Genomic DNA, 15990 nt, shown 5'->3' on the forward strand with positions numbered 1-15990 from the left:
CCCTTGGCGGTCTCCTTCCCTTAGTGGACGGTCTGTACTGCGCCTGCAAAGCTGCCGCCAGGTGCTCGGTGTTGGAGGCCAGGGCCGGTGGTCTTGGTCGGAGCTTCTGTGCGGGGGGCGTGAGTGTTGCTGCTCTTCCTCTACTCTGGGGGCACCGGCTTGTGTCCCTGGGGCTGCAGTGAGTCCAGCTGCAGCACTTCCCAGGAGGGCTGTCTGCATGAGCACAGAGCAGAGGTGGAGCTGCCCATCATGGAGCCCACCTGACTACTGTCCCCACTGGCTTCCTCAAAGCGACTGCCCGCAGTGCCACCAGAATCCATGGGAGCCAGCCATTCTGGTCCATACCCATTTGGTATTGTCTCCCTGGGTTTTGCCCTGTCCTGGCATCTTCATCCCTCTGGCCTCATGACTGCCGATGTTGCACACCCCCTGGGCCCCGCTGGGGTGCTGGAGAACCATGCAGGCACCTGCGTGGGCACTGGAGAGGCATCTAGGCACCTGCAGGGGTGTTGGAGAGCTGGCTCGGCACCGTTGAAGTCTTCAGGTTATTCCTGTCTGCTGCCATGATTCTCCCACTCTGTAGATCTGTTTTCTCTGGCAAGTTTTACTGGAGGTTTCTGTTGTCTGCTCTGGGTCGGAGTTCCCTCCTCCACCATGTCGAAGAAGGCAGTGCTGCGGGGTGCCGGCCTGCCCGTGCTGCCAGGTCAGGATCACTCCCAGTCCAAGAAGAAACCCGAGTTTCCTCCCCTGCGCAGTGGCTGCTGCCTCTGCTCCATGTGCAGGGGGTCCTGCCGCGTGCTCCCAGGGTGGCTGCCTCCACTTCGTTTGCTGGCCTCGGGTCTGTGGTGTGGAGCGTGCCCTGGCCAGCCTCCGCTGGCTGTGCCTCACCTGTGCACTCTTGTGTTTTTTGAGTTTTGCTGATGACTGAGCTGGACTTCAGCATGTTCCGGAGGCCGTGTATTTTCTTGAGTGAACACGGACACTTTGGACCCTCTGTGTGAAGGCCCTGCCTGCCCCAGGTCATAGGATGTTCCGTGTGATCCTCCAGCTCCGCTGTCCTCTGAGAGCTCAGCGCTGGGTGTGTGCTGGCCTCAGATTGGATGCGCCTGCCCTGGATGCTGCGTGTCTGCCCCACGCCCGTCTCCTGGAGCATGGCCATGAGAGTTTGAGTCATCCTGCTGTGTAGTAGGCGTGTGTTGGGAGAGTGTGCTGCGTGGGTCTGTGAGTGCTTGTGTGCCCCATGGCTGTGCTCTTGTCTTCATGCGTGCGGTGTGTGAACGTGTGTCTGGCCCCCTCGCTACCTGGACCTGCTCACCTGTGCTCACGCCTGGGCCTTGGCTCCCATGGTTGTGTGTGGTCATCGTCCGCACGTGGGACTCACTTGCTAGTGTTACAGTCTGGCCGTTCACGGTTTCAGGTAGAGCAAATGCATCACAAATGCTGAAAGTAAATGTTGAAGAGTCTCATGCAGAAGTGCCCTCCTCGCATGGTAGTTAGGCACAGGGAACCTGCGTCTGAGCCACGGTGCCCGGCTCTCCTGGGGGCTGCTGTCCTTGCTGTGCACCATGGTGGTCTGGTGGGCCTGTGGGTGTGTTTGTGTAAACATCCCTGATGGGTGACGTTGTCTCATTCTGTGTCCCAGGTCACGGAGCTGCTGGACGTGTCCATGGAGCTGGGCTGTTTCCTGGCTGGAGCGCTGGTCTCTTCCCAAGGCCACGTAGTCACTGAGGAGGTCATGGCCTACCTCGAGCCCATTCGAGACTTCCTGGCCATGGTCTTCTTTGCCTCGATAGGTAATCTTTTTTTTGTTGTAACTATTTGTTAATACTTGCAGATTTCTTCTATGACGTTTGTGTGTAAATATGTCTCTCTCCAGAGCCTGAAGGAAATCTTACATAGAGAGTGAGAGCAGGCAGAAAAGGGGGTGTGCTTGGGGAAGCTTGTCTGCAGGTACCCTGGTGGTCAGCAGGTCTGAGAGGCCATCCCCTGGCGTCCCCTGCTGTCCTCATACAGCCTACAGAGGGGCTGAGCTTTGTCTTCCCGTCCCAGCACCCTGCAAATCGTAGGAGCTAAACCAGCCACATCCAAGTGGGCTGCTCTAGACTCCTGAGTGCCTGATCGAGAAGTGATGTGAACTGACAGGGCCACCTGGGCTTCTGAAGCCCTAACGAGTCCCTGGCCTCTCTCCCCTTGGTGTTTATTGTCTAAGACGCTTGTGCAATCGACATGGGTACCTAGATTCAGCACAGCCCCAGGGAGATGTGGAAACTGACTCTGAACGCTGCACGGAAATGCGAAGGGCCCCGCGTAGCCGTGTCCCGCCCAAGGAGAAGCAGAGGAGCCAGCATCTCTTCAGAGGGGAAGCCGGCCTCTGGCCAGTGGGATCGGTGATCCGGTGCTGCTCAGTACAGGGGAATCAGCCCAGAGCAGGGAGGCCATGGAGAGCCTGACAGCTGGGCTGCCCCCATCCCCTGGGCACCTGTCACTTCTGCACTCAGGCCCCCGCCCCATGGCATTACTTAGCACGTGGAATGGACTCTGCCTCTCCTACTCCATTGGGAGGGTCTGAGGAAATTGACCAGGCTGTGGAAGGCACCAGGAAGAGGGCCAGTGGGTGTCGGGCCCCAGCTTTGGAGCCCATGTTCACCCTACTGGACAGGGTAGGCCCATGCCCAGTCTGGACACCACGGTGTTACGCTTCACTGGGCCCAGGGCTGCTTCTGTATGTGTGGCGGTCAGCGTGGTTGTTGGGAAGAACACTGGACGGCTGCTCCAGCCCAGAGGGCTCTCTTTCCTCTCATTGTCTTTCCTTTTTTTTTTTTTTTTTTTAAATTTATTTTTATTTTTTTTAAACTGTTAACTAAATTTTATTTGACAGAAGTTTAACATGAAAACACGTGGGGCTTGGGGCTGTGGCTCAGTGGAAGAGCACTCGCCTGGCATGTGTGAGGCACTGGGTTCAATGCTCAGTATCACATATAAATAAAATAAAGGTCTACTGACAACTAAAAACCATTTTAAAAAAGAAAAATCATATGCGGTCCCTGCCTCTCTTGCTTTTCCAAGGCCGCGGTCCTGGTGTGTGGACCACATGGTCTCCTGGTTACTTTCTCAGCTTCATCTCCAGAAGAGCAGCCCCTGCTGGAGCTCTGTCCAGGCCCAGGCCTGCTGCAGCACAGACTGCCCGCCCAGTGTCTGGAGCAGGGGCCAGCTCTGCTGTGTGGGGCCAGTCACCTCCAGCTCACAAGCACTACTGACCATTCAGTGTTTGTTCTCAGGGAATTTTCAGCAAGAACTTCATCCTCCTGCCTGGCCCACCTCCCTGGACACAGAGAGGGTTCCAGAGCAGGCCTGCCAGGTTCTAGCGGGACGGAGATGGTAGTTGCTTGTCATGTTCCTGGGGGGGCCCTGACTTACGCACCTTGAGTTCCTTGCTCGCCTGGATGTCAGTGGCTTTGGTGCTGGCAGAGTGACCCTGAGACCAACGTGTATCTCCCTGGCGGGTGTTATTCACCCACCCCAAACCCACGTCTGGCTGTGGACACCGGGGCCGAGGGGCTGAGGAGTGCTGTTAGGAAGTGCTGGGCCAGGGCTGGGTGAGTCCTCAGGCCCCTGTCGCACTGTGGCGTTTGGTGTTTGTCATGAGCACCAGTGACCCTCTGGGAGGTGGTAGCCTGGCTCGCTTGCCCTCCTGCCAGCTGCGGTGACTTGAGGCTGAGGTCTGGGTCCCCAGCTCCTCACGGTCCTCCATGCTGTCATGCCGACATCATGAGCTCACCCTCTGGTGAGGAGCTGAGTGCAGGGCAATTGCCAGCATCAGGTGCTGCCCTTGCAGGATGGCGTCCACAGCAGCAGAGCAGGCCTGGGATAGGTGGTGTAGCCGTCTGCAGTGGCCACAGGCCAAGCCAGAGGCAGGAGTGCAGGGCATCCTGCAGTGGAAGGGCAGAGCTGGGCACCAGAGGGAGAGCTGACCACAGTGCCCATCCACCCTTACTGAGGGAACAGATGGTGCACGCAGGGCCTGGGCACAGGCCGAAGGCAGGCCTTGGGGAGAGCAGGAGGTGCACGCAGGGCCCGGGCACAGGCCGAAGGCAGGCCTTGGGGAGTGCAGGTGATGCACGCAGGGCCCGGGCACAGGCTGAAGGCAGGCCTTGCGAAGGCAGCCTCGCCAAGGGCCTGGTGTTTGGTCAGTGCAGCACAGCCCAGCTATCGGGGAGGCACCTCTGGGTCTCAGGAAGGAGGAGGCCTTCACACTGTGCTTCCAAGGGAGACGCAGAGGTGTTGTGGTGGCAGGCAAGACTGCTCCCCTGAGTCTTGACTCCACAAGGTCTCTGGTACCAGGGTTTTCCTCGGAGGGTGGTGAGGCTGCCTGCAGCTGCCTGTCCGGTGGCCGTCCCTAGGCAGTGCCCACGCAGCAGCCTCTGCAGTGGCACAGGGCAGAGGGAAGTGTCTGGGAAGTACTTCCTTGTGGCTCCTCAAGAGCATGAGCGTGAGCCTAGAGAGCCAGACCCAGCAGGCAGACGCGCAGGACTGTTGCCTGTCTGGGTCCAGCTGTCCACTTGCAGAGGCAGGGCCACACACCCAGGTCAGGGAAGGCTCGTGCCGGGTCCCCACTCTCCAAGTGACTGTGGAGGGGCCAGCTGCAGGAAGCAGGCAGTGGCCCCCTGTCCCCGACCAGCGTGCTGGGGACGTGGGTGGTAGTTCGCTGTGCTGGGCTGCTGGTCGCCTGGTCACCTGTGCTGTCTCCCACAGGGCTGCACGTGTTCCCCACCTTCGTAGCCTACGAGCTCACGGTGCTGGTGTTCCTCACCCTGTCGGTGGTGGTCATGAAGGTACTGACACTTCCTCCTGCCTCAGCCCGTCACGCCCATGCCACTTCATCGAACCTGCCTGGCAGCACAGAGCGCATCCCCCAGGCCCCGCGTCCAGCAGCAGCATCCTGCCTGTGAAGCCCGGATGCTGCCCCGGCCAGAAGGCCCTGGGAGGTGGCTGAGCCAAGCTTGATGATTTGGGGTCAGGGTGATGTCACCTGCCTCAGAATGGAGGAGCTCGCGCTGGGGGTGCTGGGAGGTGGGACCCGGAGCACCATCTGGACCCCCGTTGGGCTTTCCCCAGTGTGGGTCTCGTTCTGGATGGGTCTGCAGAGCCCCTGTTAGCATTTGCTTTATGGTGCAGGTACCTCTCGTGAAAGTGGACTTGAGGTATTTCCATTTAAAGGATTCGGAATCGGATGATGGCAGGGTGGCCTCACCAGCACTGGGCTGCCTAGTGAGAAGTGCCTCTCTCAATAAGGCCTTTCCATCTTAGACACTGCCTGACATCCGATGCTGTTGATTTAATTTGGGGGAAAGGCACGTTTTCTGCTAGTAAATCTGAACCTCTTCTTTCACCTTTGCGGGCTGCATAGACTTGAGGCAGTTTGTGAGCTTGGTGTGCACTGGGGACGGGAAGAGCCTTTGGCATGCCCTGCCTTGTTACTCAAGGCTGTGGCAGCCTTTGATGCTTCCCATCTAGGTTCTGTTTTAAGTTTTAATTTTTTATTTTTTGTCCCGAGGATTGAACCCAGGGGATGCTCTACCACTGAGCCACATTCCCAGCCGTTTTGTTTTTTATTCTGAGACAGGGTCTTGCTAAGTTGTTTAGGGCCTCACTAAATTTGCTGAGGCTGGCTTTGAACTTTGAGTTCTCTTGCCTGGCCTCCCGGTTGCTGGGATCGGCAGCCTGGACCACGAGCCCAGCTGTGTTTTAATTTGCGCTGGGCTTCGGTCCTGACCAGTAACGGGAGGTATGCTCTTGCAGTTTGTGTCAGCAGCGCTGGTCTTGTCTCTCATCCTGCCAAAGAGCAGCCAGTACATGAAGTGGATCATCTCTGCAGGGCTGGCCCAGGTCAGCGAGTTCTCCTTTGTCCTGGGGAGCCGGGCGCGGAGAGCAGGCATCATCTCCCGGGAGGTGAGTGGTTGCTGTCCCTCAGGCGTCCGCCCACAAGTCCCTGTTGCAGGTGGGGCCAGCAGCTCCTGCAGGGCACCACCTGTGCTGGTGGAATCGATCTCCGAGGGCACTCCTTACCCGCACACGCAGTGTCTCAGGTCGACTCTCAGGTCACACTTCCTGAACCGCTGCCAGTGCCCTTTGCTGATCCTGCCAGCGGGCAGCAAGATCCTGCCCTTGAGGCTGAACTGCTGGCTAGCTCAGGAACGGCACTTGAGAGGCCTGAACCATGAACTCGACACACTGAAGCCTGCGGGCGTTCAGAATCCAGCAGTCATCCCTCCTGTGCCCCGAGGGGAGGAGCACAGGAGCCTTCGCTTCAGAGTGCCCTAGAGGAAGCGTGGAGTCAGCGTGCCGCAGGCGCACCCTCAGGGAGCCAGACTCTGTGCCGTGGGACGCTTCCCTCCCATGTCCAGGGCCCTCTCACCCGTGGCTGCATTTGATGTGCCCCGAAAAGTCTGAGAGCACCTGGTGTGCAGGGATCCCCTGAGTGCTGGGCATAACGGTGCCCAGCCTTTACCTTCCTAGTGCTGGACGTGACCATGCTCAGCCTGGCCCCCCGCCCCGCAGGAGGTCCCCCAGTGCTCAGCATGACCACGCCCAGCCTCATACCCACGCAGGGATCCCCGAGTGCCCTGCCTGACCGCGCCCAGCCTCGTACCTGTGTAGGGGTCCCCACCAAAGCTCGTTATGTCCATTTGCTGTGCTCACCTGTTGCAGGTGTACCTCCTTATACTCAGTGTGACCACACTCAGCCTTTTACTGGCCCCAGTGCTGTGGAGAGTTGCAATCACAAAATGTGTGCCAAGATCGGAAAGGCGATCCAGCCTCTGACGGCACTGGGTGTTGAGCGACTTTGGGACCACCTCTGTGGGAAACGAAGGCGTCCTTCCTCCCGTGCACACCGTCATCACAAAGGTGTCCTTCCTCCCGTGCACACCGTCGTCACGAAGGCGTCCTCATCCCATGCACACCGTCGTCGCGAAGGCGCCCTTCCTCCCGTGCACACCGTCGTCGCGAAGGCGCCCTTCCTCCCGTGCACACCGTCGTCGCGAAGGCGCCCTTCCTCCCGTGCACACCGTCGTCGCGAAGGCGCCCTTCCTCCCGTGCACACCGTCGTCGCGAAGGCGCCCTTCCTCCCGTGCACACCGTCGTCGCGAAGGCGCCCTTCCTCCCGTGCACACCGTCGTCGCGAAGGCGCCCTTCCTCCCGTGCACACCGTCGTCGCGAAGGCGTCCTCATCCCGTGCACACCGTCGTCGCGAAGGCGTCCTCATCCCGTGAACACCGTCGTCGCGAAGGCGTCCTCATCCCGTGAACACCGTCGTCGCGAAGGCGCCCTTCCTCCCGTGCACACCGTCGTCGCGAAGGCGCCCTTCCTCCCGTGCACACCGTCGTCGCGAAGGCGCCCTTCCTCCCGTGCACACCATCGTCGCGAAGGCGTCCTTCCTCCCGTGCACACCGTCGTCGCGAAGGCGCCCTTCCTCCCGTGCACACCGTCGTCGCGAAGGCGCCCTTCCTCCCGTGCACACCGTCGTCGCGAAGGCGTCCTCATCCCGTGCACACCGTCGTCGCGAAGGCGTCCTCATCCCGTGCACACCGTCGTCGCGAAGGCGCCCTTCCTCCCGTGCACACCGTCGTCGCGAAGGCGCCCTTCCTCCCGTGCACACCGTCGTCGCGAAGGCGCCCTTCCTCCCGTGCACACCGTCGTCGCGAAGGCGCCCTTCCTCCCGTGCACACCGTCGTCGCGAAGGCGCCCCTCCTCCCGTGCACACCGTCGTCGCGAAGGCGCCCCTCCTCCCGTGCACACCGTCGTCGCGAAGGCGCCCCTCCTCCCGTGCACACCGTCGTCGCGAAGGCGCCCTTCCTCCCGTGCACACCGTCGTCGCGAAGGCGCCCTTCCTCCCGTGAACACCGTCGTCGCGAAGGCGCCCTTCCTCCCGTGCACACCGTCGTCGCGAAGGCGCCCTTCCTCCCGTGCACACCGTCGTCGCGAAGGCGCCCTTCCTCCCGTGAACACCGTCGTCGCGAAGGCGCCCCTCCTCCCGTGCACACCGTCGTCGCGAAGGCGCCCCTCCTCCCGTGCACACCGTCGTCGCGAAGGCGCCCCTCATCCCGTGCACACCGTCGTCGCGAAGGCGTCCTTCCTCCCATGCACACCGTCGTCGCGAAGGCGTCCTTCCTCCCGTGCACACCGTCGTCGCGAAGGCGTCCTTCCTCCCGTGCACACCGTCGTCGCGAAGGCGTCCTTATCCGATGCACCCGCGTTCGGACAGAGTGCCATCAGCAAGGAGGCTGTGTCTCCTGTCTGCCTGCGGTGTTGTAGAATTTCCCCAAGTGACTTTCTTGCCATCGTGCACTGTAGGATAGAGGCATTGCGCTTACATATTGCCTCAACTGTTTTGCCTGGATGTGCCTTTTTTCTGAAATTATTATTGACTTTTTATTGCTAATTCATCAGTTAATGATTTTTTTTGTAAAGAAGAAAAAATTAGAAAAATTCTTATTGTGCGACTTTAGAATTACAATCTGTTGGTCAACTACTTGTTATTAAACCTGTCTGTGCTGAGATCTTAATTCTGGCAGTGAGTTTGGAAACTTTTTACTTTTAAAATCTTTGTTTCCTAGGTGAGATGAATATTTTATATATGTCTATTTGCCTCTTAGCTATTTTATTTTTTAATTTAAAATTTTGGGGGACTGTGAGTATCAGGGGTTTAACTCAGGGTGTTTAATCACTGAGCCACATCCCTATCCCTTTTTGTTTTTTTATTTTTATTTTGAGATAGGGTCTTGCTAAGTTGCCTAGGGCCTAGCTAAGTTGCTGAGGCTGGCTTTGAACTTGTGATCCCCCTGCCTCAGCTCCCCAAGTCCCTGGGATTACAGGTGTGGACTACCACATCCATCCTCGTAGCTATTTTAAGTGAAAACACTTCCATGTCAATCACTATTAGGTATATCACTCTTAAAATATTTGATTTTTGAATCATAAGAATATGCATTCTTAATGGTCAGTTATGATCAGGGTATAATTAATTGAAATTTATTGAGAGTCTGTTTTGATTTTTGTATTGAACTAATCTTTGCACAAAACTTCAGCTAATTTTTAAAATAAAGATGGTTTGTAGATCACCATGCTGTTCTCCAAGGACTGAACGAGTGCAGCACTATTTGAAAAGCTTAAGTTCTGACTCCTGGTATGTTGTCAGGTGCCCCTGTGATCTGACACTCACAGGGCGTGTCTTGGTTCATTTTGAGGTGCTGTAACGAGACCTTCCTGAGACTGGGTGATTGATAAAGAACAGGAGTTCCTTTCTCTGTCTGCGGGCCAGGAAGTCCAGGTCTGTCTGCAGGCCAGGAAGTCCAGGTCCGTCTGCTGGCCAGGAAGTCCAGGTCCATCTGCTGGCCAGGAAGTCCAGGTCCGTCTGCAGGCCAGGAAGTCCAGGTCCGGGTGCTGGCCAGGAAGTCCAGGTCCGGGTGCTGGCCAGGAAGTCCAGGTCCGTCTGCAGGCCAGGGAGTCCAGGTCCGGGTGCTGGCCAGGAAGTCCAGGTCCGTCTGCTGGCCAGGAAGTCCAGGTCCGTCTGCAGGCCAGGAAGTCCAGGTCCGTCTGCAGGCCAGGAAGTCCAGGTCCGTCTGCAGGCCAGGAAGTCCAGGTCCGTCTGCTGGCCAGGAAGTCCAGGTCCGTCTGCTGGCCAGGAAGTCCAGGTCCGTCTGCTGGCCAGGAAGTCCAGGTCCGTCTGCAGGCCAGGAAGTCCAGGTCCGTCTGCAGGCCAGGAAGTCCAGGTCCGGGTGCTGGCCAGGAAGTCCAGGTCCGGGTGCTGGCCAGGAAGTCCAGGTCCGTCTGCTGGCCAGGAAGTCCAGGTCCGTCTGCAGGCCAGGAAGTCCAGGTCCGTCTGCTGGCCAGGAAGTCCAGGTCCGTCTGCAGGCCAGGAAGTCCAGGTCCGTCTGCAGGCCAGGAAGTCCAGGTCCGTCTGCTGGCCAGGAAGTCCAGGTCCGTCTGCTGGCCAGGAAGTCCAGGTCCGTCTGCTGGCCAGGAAGTCCAGGTCCGTCTGCAGGCCAGGAAGTCCAGGTCCGTCTGCTGGCCAGGAAGTCCAGGTCCGTCTGCTGGCCAGGAAGTCCAGGTCTAGGTGCTGGCAGAGCACAGTGGAGGCACCATCTCTGCACCCCCAGGATATCGCCTGACAGCTGTGTCCTCGGGAGCAGCAGAGGGAGATCTCTCAGGAGCCTTCCTGCAGACCCCAACCTCCGCTTCCCCATGGAGCCCAGCTCTGTTGCCACGGGGACAGGCCTGCATCACACAAGTCTGGGGACACACCTCTGCGTCATAGCATGTTCTCTCTTCCTTTCAGTTGCACGTATATATAGTAGGGAGATGGATCGTGTGTCCCTCATGCAGGAGAGCTGCCACTGAAAGTGGTTTACTGTGCGCACTCTGCCAGTGGCCTTGAGGGAGAGGGAGAGCGCCAGGTGTCTGTGTGCTGTGTGCGTGATGTGGGTCATACCATGGGAAGTCACCAGGGTGCTTCTGGTCTGAAGCAACGAATAGAGAGCTGATGTAAAGGAGTTGGGGAAAAGGCTCTGGTCTTGCTCATTGCTGCATGACACCACCTGGCTGACTTTCCTCCCCCACGTCCAGGGTCCTGCCGAGAGTGCTGGCCTTGCTACCTGTGACCTCGTCTTGGTCATCCACACAGTGGGGGAGTCCAGGACAGTCCAGCTGTTTAGGGAGAAGTGAACCAGGAGGCCCACACCAAGACATCTTCCTACACCTAGCAGCAGGGAGGGAAAAGTACCCAGAGTGATCGCCCTGTGTCCTGGTCCCCAGGAGGCCTGGGACTGGGATCCCACTTTGTACACTAACTGGAGTGTCTCCTGACCTAGGGAGAGATGGGGAACGGGGTCTGGGGCATCACCTGGGTCCAGAGCAGACAGAGAAGGATCAACTTCCTTTTTTGCTGTTGTCCAAGGGAGCAGTTGCCAACGGTGGAACATCAGTGTTTCAGAATAGACAGCTTTTAAGGGGGCAGCCTGCTAGGTGGTGCAGCTCTGACGAGGGGGAGGCAGCCCGAGCCAGCTTGGCCCAGGAAGCCGGGTGCTGGCCAGAATGGAAAGAGCTTCCGCAGCCTTCTCTAGCTGGCACCCCTGGGTGACTGCCGTGGCCCACTCTGGAGGGGCGGGGAGTCCTTGGAGCTGCGACTGCAGTCTTGTGCCTCAGTGTCTCAGGCTTGGTCCTGGGTGGCCAGGGGCCAGCTAGCATGCCAGTTTTCCTGAGGTTTGTTTCATGAAAGCCAAAGCATTGGAACCCCCTGCTCAGAGGGTGGAGGGGAGGAGGGTTTGTGCAGAGGAAGCTTTGGGAGGAGCCGGTAAGGGACGGCGCTGTTCCCTTGGACTTCAGAACGGGGGTGGCCGCCTTCTAGCGGGCATTTCTGGGGCTCTGTGGCCATGCCCCATATGTCGGTTGTCTTTGTCACTGTGACCAAAATATCTGACGAATAACTTAGAGGAGGAAAATTGATTTGGGTTCATGGTTTGAAAGGATTCTCTCCATGGCTGTCTGCTCTTTGCTCTGGGCCTGAGGGAAGGCAGACATCATGGTGGATGGGTGGGACAGAGGGAGCTGCTCAGCGCCTGGCAGCTGGGAAGCAGCACAGGAGAGAGGAAGAGGGAGAGAGGGGCCAGGAAGGATGTACCTGGTCACCCACTCCTCCATTGCAGCCCATGTCCTACGCCCCATGGCTCCTGAGTCCCCTCAGACGTCCATGGATGAACACACTGCTGAGCTCAGAGCCCTCCGATCAGTCCCTTCCCCAAAGCCCCCCCCGACCCCTGCTACACTGGAGACTTAGCCTTCGACACGGTAGCTTCTGGGGACACTCCTGGTCCCCACGGCACACTGGCACCTGTGAGAAGCAAAGTCTGGCGCTGCGTTTTCAGAGCAGTGTGTATTCAGCTTGACTGGCTCCGACTGCACCCATTTTAACTGCAGCCCTCTCCTCGGCCGCCCTCGTTCTAAAGTCAGCCAGTCGCGCGGATGGCACCCGAGTCCTCCCAGGGTGCGGGGCGGCGCTGCGTTGGGTACGAACAGCGGCACCTCCCAGCTGCGCTTGCTGGCGGTTCCGTGGTAGCCTGTCTGGCAGGAGAGCCTCGCCCACCCACTTCTAGCACGCTTGGTTTCTTGTGGCACTTGGGTACTTCTAAGGATTTTGGAGCCTGCTGTGGGCTCTGTGCATCACATAGGGGTCTCAGGGACCCCCCTCCTCAGAGGAGACACCCACTACTCCTGCCTTTGAGGCCCAAAAAGGACCCCAAATCAAAAGTGGATTGAAAGTGGATCGGCAACACAGGGAAAGGCCCAGGCAAGAACCGCAGCAACCAAGTGATTCTGTGCATAGACCAAGGTCAGAAAATCTATTCTTGGGCTTGAGGGAGAAGTATTCCTCTGGTGGTCAGGCAAGAGGTCCCCAGTGAGGGGGACCGAGCACAGAGGGGTTCCAGGGTGTGTCAGAGATCCCCAGTGAGGGGGTCTGAGCACACAGAAAGTGGGAGGTCAGATGCAGAAGGAGAAGCACAATCACAGGAACCTACCAAAAAGGAGGAATAAAAATCCTAGGGCTGGGGACAACGATGGACAGTGGAAAGAACCCACGTGTACAGACCCTTTCCTGTAAAGAGTCCTGAGCAGGGACACAGACAGTAGTAATGGTGGGAGTAGATGTGCCCCATGGAGGGCAGGTGGCCACCTGAACCTTTGACTTCAGTGTCCACCACAGCTGGTGGACTCTTTCCTGATGTTCCCATTTCACAGGCCCTCTTCATGTCTGGGTCACCCTGTAAAAGGACGGCATGCTCTATTTTAATTTCTAAAGGGTCAGATCTAGCAGAGACCTTAGTAAACATCTGTGGCTGTTGCCGCCTACCTCTGGGGATCTACTACCTGCTAGCAACAAATCTTCGCTTCCTGTCTGTCCTGTGTATGTATGCACACTCTCTCTGTGTCTGTATGGGTGCTTGTGTCTACACCATGTTCATGGTATCAAAATTGACCTGTAGGTCAGTGAGTACTTACATGTTTAACGTGTGGATCCAAACACCTTTCAGTTCATGCGACGTAAACAAAACGTTAGCCAAAGGGCCTGTGGGTTGAAATGGCCAAGCCACAGGTTTTTTCTAGGTGGGCAGCAGAACGTTGATAAATAGAATAGTCAATGGTCAGCAGTCAGAAGTGATGGGTCCCAACTCAGGTCTTGTTGAAATGCAGAGACCACACCAGGAGGTTAACCAGAAGTATGAATGGCAACTTCAAGGCCTATTTCAAAGGTCAGTGACCTTGAGTCCACTTGTGGGAACACTCCAGCCAGCTCCTTTGTCCCAGAGGCAGGAAAATGTGACGGTGGGGTGAACCCAGATGAGAGTTTCAAGAAGGGTTAAAACTCAGGCCCAAGGATGCAACCGAACTCAGGCCTCCACACTCTTCCAATGCCTGCTTGACGCATAAGCCCCTCAACTAGCACACCAAAGCCGGCTTTCCTGCTGCCTGGCCCCGCCTGCATGGTGGGATCCTGCTGTGTATTCTTCCCTTCATTACTTTTTTTCAAACAGGAATATGAATGACCTTTAATTTTTAAATATTTTTCTGTATTTCCCAAATTTTCAAAGACAAATACATTAAAAACAAGTTTTATCTGGAAGGAAGAAACCCGAGTCTGTTACCAGAGATGATCAGCTGTCAGGGAGGACCAGCGGACCCAGCAGCAGCTTGACACTTGGCAGTGACAGTCCTTCAGTGTAGAAAGGCCCCATGCTGGCATCCAGGCCTGGACTCTCCCTACTGTGTCCCGCCTGCCAGGGCTGTGGCACCCTCCGCAAGATGAGGCGGCGTTCAGCACTGCTTAGCAGCGGCCTGGTCCCCGCAGCACCCCCAGCTTTGATGTCCAGTGCTTACACTGAAAGCCTTCTCTGCTTAAGTTCTTGATTTCTTTGTTTGCTGTTTGTTTTGTCCTGTTTTGTTGGGGTAACTTCTCAGCGTGAGTTGATGGCTCGACGTGCCGGTGCTGAGGCACCCTTTCCTTCGTCTGCCCTGCCCAGCAGCAACCTTCTCCATCCTGCCCCACTGACCCTGGGTTTTGCTAGTTTGTACTTTATCAAGCATAGGGAAGATGTTCTCATCCTCCCAGGAAGAGTGGGTGCCTAGGTTCCCTTGGCCTCCCTGTCCCTGGCCCTCCTTGTAACTGCTGCCCCTACCTGCTAGGTTGAATAAGCAAAGTGAAGTCGGATATTGACTACTTCTCTCCTCCAGGTCTCGGATTTTGGTTCTGTTGCGGGGGGACGTCATCCCTGGCTGTGTAAGTTAGATTCCATTGTACAACAACCATAGGTCAGGGCTTTGGTGGCCATGACTGAGTCAGGAGGTACAGCAGGCTGGCCAATACAGACATCAGCAAAGGCATCAGACCTGCCCAGGGCACACGGCTCTCAGTAGCATGCCGCTCCCTTACCAGAGCAGCCCGGAAAGCTGTCGGCCTGTCTCCTCTGGGATGTGCAGCCTGTCTGCAGTGCTTCTACAATCGGAGTAAACACAGTACAAAATCAGGTTCCTCCTTTAGGAGGGGAGGAGCACAAAGGGGATGTTGGGCCCTGTGTTGGTAAGGAGCCGCTGACCCCAGCCTGCCGAGGCCCCTCAGCCTGTGCTCTGTGGCCCAGCGCCCTGAGGATCGCAGAGGTGAGGTGAGGGGTCTGAGCGGTGCATTGCTGAGGGGCCATAATCTGGCCAGCTCGGGAGTCCTGGAGGGGTGGTTGCCAGTGGCGCCGGGTCCCCAGGAGCAAGGAACGTACTGATCTGGCTCAGACAGTGGATGGATGCCCAGGGGTGCCCTCCCCATGTCTTGTGGATGGGTCACACTCCACCTGGCACAGACCTGGACACGGGGATTCCTGTGGCCCTTGGCCTGGGGAAAGAGGCCTGACGTTTTCTGTGCTTGTTGGAAGGCAGACACTGTAACCCCGTCCTACAGCTGGACTTACCTGAGCAGTTACCCAAACTGGCTGGAGACCAAAGGAAGGGGGAAATGTCACTTTTAGCCCCAAACTGCTATGGTGCTTTCTCTTACATGTGGGTTCTGCTCTCTCAGTAAGTTCCAGAAAGGGAAACAAAAGAAGAAAGATGCAAAGGGTCTCTTCCATTAATCAATCTGCCTAATGTAAGAAGGAGGCCCAAAATGTGTCTCTAGATACATAATTTTTGTAAATGCCAGATTGTCTGATGCCTCTCCTGGGATGAAATTTGTTATGTAAATTAAATGCACAGATAATATTCATAAGGATTGTTTCAAAATAAATTTAAGAAAATGTCTAACACTAGGAAAAAAATGAAGAAAGTTATAGGTCTACAAATATATTTTACTGTACAAAACTAGAAGGTCAAAGAAATGTTTCTAGGTGAGATGGTATTTTTGTACGGTAAAATAACATTCTTGTTCTTAAGTTCAAGGTGAAAGAGGACAAAACTAAGAATGTAGATAAGCTGTACAATGTCTAAGCTGCTGAGGTTCAGGGAAGGTGGATCTCAGAGTTTGCCTGTGTGATTGAGTTAGCTCTGATCAGCCCCAGCAGAGTCCCCGGAATTCAAATGTGCTGATAGGAAGCAGAATCTGAGCACTGAGCTGCTGCTCTCTCCAGATGATTCTCTTGTGTCTGTTAGGTTTTATCACTTTAGGGAAGCTAGGTCTTAAAGGAATTAAGGTTTATGTAACTCTGGTTAAACAAACAATTTTTATTTTAGGTTATTACCTACACCATGGCTTCTAAATTTTTCTTTTAAGTTTAAACTTAGGACATTGGTATAATTGTGATGCTGTTACTGGTTTCTTTGGGTATTAGATATATTCATGTCCTCCAAGTGAAATGTGAAGCATAGGAGAGCACTTTACCAAGCTGGTGTCTTCAAACTGAAGAGGTCTATAGCCATAGTCTCTTCAGACTTATGTAGAAATAAAAAATTTCTACA

At 56.3% G+C, this 15990-nt stretch overlaps 1 protein-coding gene and 1 long non-coding RNA gene across 3 annotated transcripts in view; both read left to right on the forward strand.

Annotated features, from left to right (window-relative positions):
• TMCO3 (transmembrane and coiled-coil domains 3) overlaps positions 1 to 6883 on the forward strand; it is a 33327-nt gene extending 26444 nt beyond the window's left edge. For both annotated transcript variants that reach the window (XM_079138776.1, XM_079138777.1), the window contains exons 10-13: positions 1643 to 1793; positions 4753 to 4832; positions 5800 to 5949; positions 6709 to 6883. In XM_079138776.1, the coding sequence (XP_078994902.1) occupies positions 1643 to 1793; positions 4753 to 4832; positions 5800 to 5949; positions 6709 to 6822 (495 nt within the window). In that variant the 3' untranslated portion in view covers positions 6823 to 6883. The remainder of the gene's footprint in view (positions 1 to 1642; positions 1794 to 4752; positions 4833 to 5799; positions 5950 to 6708) is intronic.
• On the forward strand, positions 3652 to 4281 carry LOC306660504. Its single transcript, XR_013763653.1, has 3 exons — positions 3652 to 4008; positions 4059 to 4111; positions 4164 to 4281. It is a non-coding gene; the product is annotated as an uncharacterized lncRNA (long non-coding RNA).
• Positions 6884 to 15990: the final 9107 nt, after the last annotated feature.

The sequence above is a fragment of the Sciurus vulgaris genome (assembly GCF_902686455.1).
Source record: "Sciurus vulgaris genome assembly, chromosome: 4".
Taxonomy (NCBI): domain Eukaryota; kingdom Metazoa; phylum Chordata; class Mammalia; order Rodentia; family Sciuridae; genus Sciurus; species Sciurus vulgaris.